The following is a 12,373-nucleotide window of genomic DNA, read 5'->3' on the forward strand; positions in this document are numbered from 1 at the left end:
GTATCAGAGATTTTTAGATCATTGAAACCGAAAACTCGGAAGCATTGCTCTGATACCACTTTCTGTAACGCCCCAAGCTGCACCTCACCAGCTTAAGCACGTCACAGTGCCGCGAGCCTCTAAAACATAAACCGAACGCTCGATTTACATTCTAGAGAACCGCTAGGCATTTCGTTTGAAAACTTTTCGTATAAACACAGCGGAAGCTACAAATATTTTTGAGGTGAAAAACTTGAGTTGTTAAAACCTATTTCACTCGTCCAGTACTTGGATAAGGATCACACGAAGTATGAATTTCAATGAAAGAGAATTCGACTAAATTTGACACGATGCTAAATATCTACAAGTTCCGAAACACGAAGTTCGAGAAATAGAATCTGAAACAGAATCCAAACAATGATTTACCGAACTTGTTCCGCACACCCAGCTCCGTCCGCTACTGTCCCGTCACCAGTGCACAGTACCTGCATCCACACTGTTGTAGGGGTGAGTTTTCGTCCTCGCTGCTCAACAGGAACTCTATCTCGACTAGATTTGAAAATCGGTAAATAAATTATTGAGGCCTCAGTATGAAAACATGCTTAATCCAAGTGTTTAAAAGAAACGACAAACTTTAATGTTTTTCAACTTGAAAACTGATGCATGATGCTTAAACAACTACGGCGCCAAATCCAAGTTTTACCTGATGGCCGGTCCCATAGACCCACTACACGACCTTACCTCAATTTAATTTATCACCAGGTAAGCGTAGCGAGAGCGTCCGCTACCTAGCTACACACACGGATCGGGTCGTCATTGCGATCGCTCACCGTCCGACCGGTGTAACTAACCCTCCGGAGGTTTTGGGGATCGAACCCAAGGAAGTCAGAGCCACCCTTCGCTCTCAAGCCATCACATTTCTCACATGGTTTGGTTAGTATGCATTGCATTTGAACATAACCAAACCATACCAACTAACATGCATCATTTAATAACAATATAAGAAAATCACTAACCGAGGAGAGTCCTGAATCCCTACCTGGATTCCGATGCTTTTTCTTACGTACTCCGAGAGTCGCGAACCTTCGGTTCCTCAGGTAACTGGAGTCCTGAGTTCCAACATTTTCAACGGTTAATAACTTTTGAACAGTTAAACGAAATCTCGACGATTAATATATCGTCCAAACCAACTTTTCCTGGTTTGACCCGGAGTTGACCACTTTGACTATCGTTTGACCAACATTTCTTAGTTTGACCAGTGTTGACCGATTTGACCCTATTTGACCAATCGCCACAAATTCGATAATTATCTCAATTATCGAAAATTTTACCATTTATTGTTCTTAGACTTTTCGCCAATCATAACCATATCAAGATGTTTCTCAAATCAACACAATTTCCTTTTCAATTAGGTGCACCCCGAAAATTACTAAGGGCACCCAACATTAAACATAAACCATGACTAGCTTTCTATTTAAATACCAAGGTCTCATGGTGTAGCATTCAGCATCCATAAACCATGATAAACAAAACCATGATTATGCCATATTGATTTAGTCTCAATCCAAAATATCATAGCATGCCCTGGTTAATTTTCCATGACCAATAGTCAAGCAAAAGGAAACCACCACGTACAATTCAACCTCACATGTCCAATTAACAATCAAGATAGACCACCTTTAATTCTAATCAGAAAGCAACAACCCAATCTAAACACACACCAAGTAATGCAGGATTCCACGTACACTACTCGTGTGCTCCCAACAAATCAACTACAACACAATTGATATATTCCAAAGGTTACGTGAATGACATGCAGCTCACCTCTCCAACCAAATAGAAGGCAGATTATTCATTCAAGCAAATCCTGTCTTGCAGGGAAAAGTACAGCAGAGATGAAAACTACCACGACGAGATTCTTCTTCTGCGTTAACATATAATTAAGGTACGGTGATCAATCAATCATGAATCCGTCTTCCAAAATGAACCCAAACAATCGACAATTTCTTACCTTCGTTCCAATTAGATACAACTTCTGCTTTTCAACAAGATCAAGCCTCACTCTAAGTTCTAGGACCAGGAACATCATCAACGTCAGCCCAAGAAGCATTGGAAAAGCCGCCGTGCACTGAGTTTCCGACAAAACCCATAGACACCCAAAACATCAATCATTAAGACTTGATCGAAACCAAAAACCAATCATAGCACGACGTAGAGAACGATGAGAGGGTTATGTTTCATACCACATGCAGACAAATCGGTGACCGGAGTCGCCGGAAATTGCCACGAAATCACCGGAGCAGTCTGGTCTTCTCGGCGTCGATTCGACCTCCACAGTCGACGAACGATCAAGATAGGGACAGTACCGTGACGGTGACGACAAGACGAAGAGAACGGTGCCAGTTCGCCGTCGTGGGGTGACCGGACGCCGGAGTTGTGGCCGGGTCACATGATCGGGTCGCCAGGTCTCTCTTGCGGATTGAGAGCTCGGAAGCTTCTAGGTAGATCTAGTACATTTGATCTGATCCCACCCTTATATAATTGAAAGCAATGGCTGTGATGAAGCGGTGGGGATTTTAGACGGCTAGGATAACACCACCCAATTTCTTTTTCCCCATTTAATATTTTTTCACAATTCCAAAACTTCAGAAATTCATAACAATTAGCTCGGGTATCCGAAAAATTCCCCGAAAATTTCCACAAACTCGTCATGTTGTGCACTTTATTATGCAATCCTTAAATAGATGATTTTTCGTTCCTGAAAATATTCTCGAGCACCTTGATGACTACCGAGATCGTTAAGTAGTCTATCGAACGATCTCAATTTAGCTCGTTAAACTTTTTCGGGGCTCACACCCAGGCCGGGCCCAAACAGAGAGCCCAGGCCCAGACCTCGACCCAGGACAGAGGAAGAATACGGGCCGCCAGCCAAACCTGGCCCAACCCCACCACGGCCACTGCCGCCAGACCCCTCACTACGCCGCCCCCGCTGCAATTGCCGAACCGCCATGAACCTACCGCCATCCCCTCGCTCCATGGGTAAGCATTGTCCCAACCAAACAAAGCCTGTCCCAGATCGGATCCATGAGATCCAATCCAAATCGGATCTGTCCGATCGGTTCCATATTGCACCGCCACAAGCAAGCCGCCACCAGCCAACCTCCGAGTCTGCGACACCAAACCAATCCGTTGAACCGACCATCGAGGAGCAAAGCCAGACTGGATAATCTCCGCAATCTCCCTCTCCTTCACCGCACCAACTGCCACCGCGATCTCCACGATCAAAACAGAACGTCAATCAAGGAGCCCGGCCTCACACAGACCCACAAGGAGCCAACCAAAGCCCGTCCGACTACGGTGAAAGGGCTCACCGCCGGACAGGGACGCAACTCTCTATTGCTGTCTCAAGCGCAACTCTCTGCCTCCTAGGAAAGCTTTAAAAAAAAATGAGTTATCCTCACCTATATTCTCTCTTTTCGGTAAAGGAATAAGTGATGAAAACGTCAAATTTTAGGGATTCCCAAAAATAGAAAATGAGATAGGGGAAACTATTAGAGTTGATATTCAAGAAAAACTCTTATATTTTTGGCAACAATAATGTTTAGGAGATTTGTTAGAGATGTTCTTAGATTTTACATACAATTTATAAAGAATATCCTAAATAATAGTAGCAAAAATCTCGTCTAACCATAAGTCATTCATACAAAAGTATCTAACAAGTTAAGCTAATCTATGTGTTACACTGTTTGTTTCATGATAGATGTGCCACATTCGGATGGTATTGATAGATTTCATATAAGTTCAGCAATCATCCATGTTACTATGATATCGTAACAGCTTGTTAGCGACATTTCATCTTGGATAGAGCCGGTCCTCCACCACTGACCAAGTTCACACAACTCAGCACGTGTAGAGACAAACCCTCGTCGAATACCTCGGTAGCAAGAAAGTACAGTGTCGAACCTTGGACCCAACCAACCCAAACAGTACCAACCAGACCAATTTTACCAAACCGGACCCAGCCTGATCCAAATGTTCATTGATGGCATGGACCATAGGGCCCATGCCACTCTGCTCTACCGACTGACTGTGTCCACTCCCAAAGAATATTTGCCCCTTAGCACCATTTGGATAAGTTGACTTGACTCTAGTTCTCTTATTTTGCCCATTGATGACATGGCCCTATGGCCCATTTATGGCATGAGCCATAGGGCCCACTCTACTCTACTGACTGACTGTGTCCACTCCCAAAGAATATTTGCCCCTTAGCACCATTTGGATAAGTTGACTTGACTCTAGTTCTCTTATTTTGCCAAAATCACCTCGTGATTGACTCCAAGTATCTTCTTGACCACTTTCTCTGGTTTGCAGGTACCGAGATGAATGTAATTGAAGAATGCTCACCAATCTATTCAGTCTTATCGACCATGTGGGAATCAAGCAGAACAATCCACAATACGGCAACTCTCAGAACAATCATCATTAACGCTAGAGAAAGCTGAAATCAACATAGCACAAAGTTACCTCTAACCATTCTTCATGAGTATTATGTAGCAAACACACGAAAAACTCATGAACCACAAGCAAAAATTAAAGGGAACCGATGTGTAAAATATTATCAGACATCGTTTCTAAAATCAGTAACGATGTTAAAATAGACAATTGTGTTGTTAGACCTATATTTCATTAAGTAGCTAATGCCAAAATATGAAGGTTTGACAATAGCTAAACACACCAAAATAGTGATCACATTGACGTTTTTACATCGATTCTGAACATTAAACCGATGTCTCATTGCAGACTAGACATCAGTTCTGAACCGATGTCTAAGTTTTGGCGATTTTTAACATGGCCCACTAAGACATCAGATTTTTTTTTTTTTTTAACATTAGTTGTGGACTGATGTGTATTAACTTTATCCTAGTAGTGGTAGCAAGGAGAGTTCTGCTGGACTTGCTTCAGCCTGCATGTGCAACGGTGAACTAGAGCAAGGAATAAAGCGCGCAATGGCTTTTGCCACAACAACCGAAACCTCCCTGTCCCCGTCCACATTAATTTAATGCAGTGTTTTATGGTTATGATACTGGTAAACATGACAACACCAACAGATGATGATGTGAGAAAATATTCCTTCATACAGAAAAGTGATACGGTTTTGGAATAATGCTTTACCATTTTCAAAATGCTGCTCCTGGTTGACGCTATCGTGCCAGCTAGTGTTCTCTTTTATGATGCTCGATCTCAAGCTACAAAGTTGTGCACAAGGCCTTGGAGAATTTTAATAGTCAGTCTCTATCCTATCAAACCAAACTAGTTACCCCTACCCCTACCCCTACCCCTACCCTACCTCAAACTTGAGAAAATGAAGGGAAAATTACTTGCATGGTTGCTGTTGATGATCCTATCAAGCTTCGCTCTCACAAACAGTTCTTTCCATTTGGAACACTATCAACGTGATGTTAATCTCTCAAGGCCCATCCTACGAGGACAAGAAACTATTCATGGTAAGAATCAATCCATAATCTATATATATTAGTTTGTAGTAGTTTTTGGAAGCAGGTACCAAATTCCATTCAAAATTCTAATTAAAGTTGGGCATACAATTGAAGGTGTACTTGGCACGGTGAGACTGAATGGATCAGAAAAAGATTATGAAAGAAGCAACAAAGAACAAGAAGATTTGGTTGTTTTAGAAAAGGGACAGAAAGGAAAAACAGGAGTTTATGGTGGTGCAACTGCTACTCATCGCCCCAGTCAAGAGAAGAGTAGTGCAACACCCGGCTCTTGTCTCACCACAAATACCATGTTGCCCGTAATCTTCAGTTTGGTTTTTACTCTTTCCTTCAAATTAGTCTAGATGTTCCCATCGATTCCAAACACGTCTATCTATATCGAGTGTGAGTTTTTAGGAAATTTTCTCCCACTTTCTTTTGGAGTGACCTTTTTGATGATGACAGATCTTCATTTTCGAGCTTTCCATATGAGTATCTACTTGGATGGACTTGGTGGTTGATTTCTGCGATTGAGAAGGGCTTTTCATGTTGGTTAGGTATATGTTTGATGAGTGTTTAGATCTCAATTTATTGAGAAAGCAGGACTGGCGTTTTGCTAATAGTTCTTGCCGTGTGAAAGTTTTCAAATAATTGTCGTGGATCAACTGCATGGTTCCTGGATTTTGCTACTCATGTAATTTCCATAACTCAAGCGATTGGTTGTACCGTAATATTGTGTACTCTCTCTTTAATCGAGAAAGAAAACTAGTTTGAACTGAGTGATTAATAAAGGAGCAGGACTTCAACATGCTTTATGTTTTACTGAGAGAACTTCCTCAGTGGGAGAACTATCTGCAGAACTACTTGCATGACACTAACTGATCGATAATCTGCTGAGCAATACTTGCATGATGTTATCATCCAAATAAAAGTTCAGACAAATGTGACCAAAATCTGACCAAATACTTGCCTAAACCCTGCTGTTGTAGATTTAGCAGAATTATGCTTATTGTAAACCCAACATCAATCAGTAACGCAACTGTTTTCAGAGTCAATAATATGTGTACAGCATTTCCCACTTCGGGTTGAAGAAAATGTCAACTCACAAGTATGAGGATAGAAGCACTAGGAGAGAAACATAACCACTTCAGAAAAAATTTGGCAAACCTGAAGATGAGCGGCAGTGGTTCAAACAGAACTAAATTTCTCAGCCATTTTGTTACCTTACATGTCGTACAGCAGCTTCGAAAATGATTTCATATGTTCAGATTGCAGGGAAATGGCGACTGATAAACTCCCGTCATTAGTTGCACTTGGTATTATAAATGCCAGCCCCTCGTATCCGATTCCACCAGGTCCCATGAAAATGGGTCGACCCCACCCAAAATCGGCATCATGGATCGGCAGCCTAACCCAACTAGTAATCCCAAGATTGGGACACCTAAAAGTATGAGCCCCACGGACAAGGGCTGAAAGATCAGGCTGAAGCTCAAGGTAGTCAAGAGCGGATCTAAGATAATCATTGTCCATACGCACCAAAGCATTGTGAATCTTGCTTGCCGCATACCATGTTGGTTTTGATTGGAGGTCCCCAGCTACAGCAATAGGTGTGGCTGTGAAAATCACATTGCCAAAGTAACCAGGTGGGAGTGGGGGTTGCAATCTGGACCTGCCATCAGTAGCAATATATAATTTGGTGTCTTGATCATCGGGAAGTTCACGCGCCTTACATGCACATCTCCAAACATGACCTGCCAACATCTCATATGAGCTATAGTTGACAGTGTTGCCATCTTCCTTAGACTTGGCTTTCAAAGTGTTGAGTTGTTCGCGCGTCAATCTAAAGATGGCGATAGTTGTCTCCTCCGCACCAGGTTTTGTGCTTTGCTGGGGATGTTTCATGGGTGGAGCAGGTTGGTATTCAATGTGAGGGAATTCAGGCTGAGGTGGGTCTCGGGCACGAAGTAATGTCCTGTCGATGAATGGTGGAATTGTAAGGTCAAGACCTCGAGCCATATCAGACCATGTATTCACAAAGTGGAGACCAGAAAATCCATCTGCAACATGATGTTGCATGCCAACACCAAGTGACACTCCACCACATTTGAAGTATGTGACCTGCACAGAAAAGATCCCGGGCCTAGTAAGCTTCTGTTTAATAATCCCCCAACTTGAGTTAATATTTGGCATAAATATTGATAATTAGTGTTCAAAAACAGGGCATAAACTAATGAGTGTGAACCGATTTAATCATAAGCTCATGAGTCATGACCATGCACCAGCCCCCTATTTTTCAAGAACAAGAAGAAACTATAAGCCTCTGTATGACTTTCCGGCCCAGTACACAAAACAAGCAATTTACTTTTAATCATTATGTAATCTTACCTATCTTGAAATGTAGGTAAGACATCAAGCAATCCTTTTGTAACACCAACCTATCTCTTTCTATATGAACCAATCTAATGTATTCATACATAACAGAGCATTCATAATACTCTATTCAACCACCATTTATTACTTTGTACCTGTTATACAACTGACATATCCTGACTCATCAATGAAAAAGAATCAAAGAATACTACTACATGTAACCCTTGTTTATGTTGAGTGGTCATACTTAATACTCCCTAATAATAGTATCCAAAAAAAAAAAATACTCCCTAATAACATATCCAATAGGAGTTAATAAGTAGACTAAAGATAAAGAATTAAGGATAAGGAAATGTCGTTGTATGTATATATATATGAGCTATCTAGCTTTTCCATTTTAGTTGTCCTTCTTTCTTATTTAATTTCTACTTGGTCAACCAGTTGAAAATAGAAATCAAGCATAGTTACAAAACATACTGTCATCACCTAGAATCATGCGACCAAGTGAAATGGATTACTTGTTCAAACTTCATACAATCTTCAATTCTATCACCTTAACCCACGTCAATACAAGGCCGCTACTTTTTCTTGAGGAAAAAATTCACTAGGTCAAACTGTTGAAATATTCATTAATAGTTGAAATCAATAATATATGTTTTAGCAAGAATTTTCATATGATATCTGACACTTATTTGACTAGAAAAAATCAAACCTCTTTAGTTACAAAAATGTAAGGCAGAAAAAGTCTGGTCTAAGTTTTAAGCAATTTCCTGAAAACGAAATGCATAGCATTTTTTTTTTTTTTTGGGGGTCTGAAAATGAAATGCATAGCATGAAGGGCTTATAACTTTTTCCATTTTTCTAGACGTGACTCCTTTAATTATGGCATCACCAAACAAAGTTCTGAAATGTCAATACTCAATGGTTCTCTATATTTTCGTAACGAAAAGATTATTCAAAAAATCAACACACTAATTAGGTCCTTGGTCCTTTGCAACAGAGAAATATGTTATGAAATTCTTTTGGTGCTTAGTTCTATATGTTATTGGCCATTACTTTCTAATGTCACTCACCAAAGGTCTCACCAATCATGCACTCAATATTCCCTACGGAAAAAGCCACTATTACACAGATCACATTTTCTAAAGAGCCAAAAAGAAAAGTATCTTAAATAATCTCCTTGGATAAACTCTGTTATTTTGTAAACAGACAAAGAATCTACTCCAATCAAATTTCTAGGATATTCTTAAGTGCTTATTTTTTTAATCTATAAACCAAAGCTTTATGGATTTTAGTTTCGGAATGAAGGACAAATAATAGTCTGACATAATTTAGTAAAATTTTTGAGTAAAATTATTTATGTTTCGATCAAAATTTTTTTTATATCATTATGAATCTTCAAAAACCAGGAATGAATGTCTAAGAATGTTAAAAGTATACAGACTGTTATTAACAGACAATTTAAAAAATAACTCATTTTTGTACTAAAATTGACAACAAGAAAAAGAAATCGGATAATAGAATATGTAATTCGACAGAAAAAGTAAAAGTAAAATGAAAAAAAAAAAAAAAAAAAGTAGTGCTTAATAAGGGAGAGGATTCAGTGCACCGACGTGCACTTGCACCGACATAAATGGATGGTTAGATTATATTAAATACACTCTTAGGTTATTAATAAAAATATTAATTATAAATATCAAGGGTTGAGATCATCTTATAAGTGTTAGGTCATTTGCACCGTCGGTGCATAGAATAATTTCCCTGCTTAATAATAGGTAGTGCTAAACACTCTTGTCTGCTGCCAACATGGTAGTATTTATTTATTTATTTTTTTTTAACTTTGTCAAGGGGAACCCAAAAGCTTCCTAGGCCCAAGATCCCTTCGGCCCCTTCGGCGCATGTGAAATGCTCCAACTGTGCATTGCAGCACAGTGTCTGGCCACTTTGACAGCTTCGGGGTTCGAACCTAGGTTAGGGAGCACAGCTAACTAGGCAAGAACCACTAGGCCACTTACAGTGGTACCAACATGGTAGTATGAAAACAAAATAAACCCATGACTATGAGTCAAAGAATCACTCGAAATTGGTGAGCAACTCTGCTCTGCATTCTACAACACTATAACACGTCCAAATCGAAACTACAAAATTATCCAAAAATAAAAAATATATATATAAAAAATTACGATCAATACAAAAATACGTAAACCTATTACCTGCAAGACCAGGAGCGGATACGAAGCAATCCCAGCGGCGTAATCAACGGTGGGGATGAGCTTCCGGAGCTCGAGAGTGGGGGCAAAATCGCCAAAATCATCGATCACAGAGCTTGTCTCAGCGACGACAAACAGCACGCCCTCGCCATTACAATCGATCTCGATACGACCGTCGTCGTCGCGCTTCAGACGCCCCGCCATGGGGTAGAACGGCACCAGAGCCTTCGAGAGCGCGTGTTTGAGCACGCGCGGCTCGAAGAAGTTAGACGCTCCGTTCGGGCGGTAGAAGTAGACGCTGGGGGTGTGCATACTCGGAATCACGAGGTCGACGTTGGCGTTCCACAGCGACCGCGGCGCCATCTCCTCCGACGGCTTCACTATCGTCGACTCCTTCACGGTGACGCTCACCATCGCCATCTTGTTCGCTTCTGCAACCAATTAAACAACATCCAACATTAATACCACACCTATAAAATATATATATATATAACGTGAAATATAATCGAAGAATCGGAAATGATGGGATTGTGTTTACCTGAGAGATAATGGGAGTGTTGGGCGGGCGCAGCAGAGGCGGGAATGTAGGACGCAGGGTGTCAGGGACGAGAGAAACGAGAAACAGAGATATTGGAAGAAGAAATGGGAATGGGGGTGGAGTTGTTATGAAGCACCACCCAAGGAACAAACCCAGAGCATATCTGTCACTCACCTACCGCGGCTGCCAACTTTCCCGAATTACCCCATGCCACCTCACAATTCAATCCATGGAAATACTCTTCCAAATCGGAATTATTTGTCTTTTCAAAAAGAAAAGGTCTCCCCAGTTTTACTCTTCCCTTCAATTCTCAACGTGGATTACTTATAAACGGAGGGTATTCATAAATTAATTTTATATTCAGTCGTCAATTCTCAACATGGATTACTTATAAACGGTACTAATGAATTGATTTTATATTCAATCGTGCTGGATTGATTTCTTGTAGAATTGTAGTTCAATGATATTGAATTTAGATTTAATGATAGAAATTAATGCAATGATTAAAATAAATTTATTTATTTTATTTTATGTTTAAATTTAAATTCAACAACATAATTAAAACAGACACGAGCCAATAAGGATATGAGTCAGTCATCTTCTCTAATTGAAGTAATTGGAATTTACAGTGACATTCCTATTGTTGTAACTTTTTAGATTAATAAATTGTATTTTTTTTATAAAAAAAAAACACAACATAATTAAAATAAATTTAAAACTGCATAATTGAGTAGAGCATTTTTATTTTTTCTAGAAACATAATTAAGTAGAGCACGAGTCATAAATAACGCTCGATAATAATTTGATTTAGGAAGCAAGAGAGTTGGTGAGATAGAGACGACACGGGGCTTTCTCTTTTTTTTTTCCTAAACAGATGGTTTTTCTTTGCTTGTCGTCTGTTGGCGTGAGTTGGTGAGCGTTGAGACTTGAGAGCAATTGAGACTTGAGAATGGAGGAGAGAGAGAGAGAGTTGGTGAGATGGTGACCCATAAACAAAAGAACCAGATAAAGATTCTAGTCTTCCTAAGGCCTCGCTCTTCTGTTCAATTGTGATTGTAATAGTAGTAGTCCACCAACTCCTGACCCGAATAAACTAAACGACGATCCATCGGCTCTGACAGCGTCTGTGCTCGGTGGGGGCCCACCGGGGGTTGGTGAGTTTGGCTTGACGTCATGTTGAGACGGAAGTAATAGTCGGTGGGGTTGGACGTTATAACGGTGGTAGTTGAGTCCGTCAGTTATGACGCCAGCGTGATTGGATCTCTCATCTCTGGAGTTAAAACTGTAAGGGTGCTGGGCTCCTGGCTGTTAACTGGGATATTGTGGCCTGCTGCAGGTGGAGCTTTCAAATTCAGCGACAGATTCGAATTCAATGATGGTTCCCTTTCGGCACTAAAACTCAACTGGTTGCGATTGAAGCATTTATGCGTGTCAATAATGACTAAAATATTAAATAAGACGGAAATATTCATACCATAAAAAATTAAAGTCCGATATAAATATATCGAAGAAATATCGATATCAGCGAAGAAATGTTGGAGTTTTAAATACACACTCATATTTTCTTAATACACACCTCATACTTAATACACCACTTATCTAATTTTTCATTCATTGAATTTTACTAAATACACAACCCAAAATACTTAAATGGGTCAATGATAAAAGAGGTCAATTTGAAGTGCCTTATTATAATTTAGGATACACAAATGTTCCTATGATAATTAAGGTCTCCCCTTAACAACCTACCACTGAAAATACAAATAATTACAAAAACTGCCACC

General features: G+C 40.1%; 1 protein-coding gene and 2 long non-coding RNA genes across 3 annotated transcripts; 1 reads left to right on the forward strand and 2 right to left on the reverse strand.

Moving 5' to 3' along the window:
- Positions 1 to 1,542: 1,542 nt before the first annotated feature.
- LOC133707221 (uncharacterized) lies at positions 1,543 to 2,468 on the reverse strand. Its single transcript, XR_009845014.1, has 3 exons — positions 2,223 to 2,468; positions 1,991 to 2,107; positions 1,543 to 1,903 (listed from the first exon to the last, which is right to left on the reverse strand). It is a non-coding gene; the product is annotated as an uncharacterized LOC133707221 (long non-coding RNA).
- Positions 2,469 to 4,953: 2,485 nt separating this feature from the next.
- Positions 4,954 to 6,248, forward strand: LOC133724983 (uncharacterized). The gene is made up of 2 exons (XR_009854174.1): positions 4,954 to 5,483; positions 5,589 to 6,248. It is a non-coding gene; the product is annotated as an uncharacterized LOC133724983 (long non-coding RNA).
- Positions 6,249 to 6,424: 176 nt separating this feature from the next.
- On the reverse strand, positions 6,425 to 10,891 carry LOC133724982 (shikimate O-hydroxycinnamoyltransferase-like). Its single transcript, XM_062151970.1, has 3 exons — positions 10,590 to 10,891; positions 10,055 to 10,482; positions 6,425 to 7,589 (listed from the first exon to the last, which is right to left on the reverse strand). Exons 2-3 carry the CDS (start codon positions 10,469 to 10,471, stop codon positions 6,696 to 6,698), a joined length of 1,311 nt encoding a protein of 436 aa, XP_062007954.1. The 5' UTR covers positions 10,472 to 10,482; positions 10,590 to 10,891; the 3' UTR covers positions 6,425 to 6,695.
- Positions 10,892 to 12,373: the final 1,482 nt, after the last annotated feature.

This window comes from Rosa rugosa, chromosome 1 (assembly GCF_958449725.1).
Source record: "Rosa rugosa chromosome 1, drRosRugo1.1, whole genome shotgun sequence".
Taxonomy (NCBI): Eukaryota; Viridiplantae; Streptophyta; class Magnoliopsida; order Rosales; family Rosaceae; genus Rosa; species Rosa rugosa.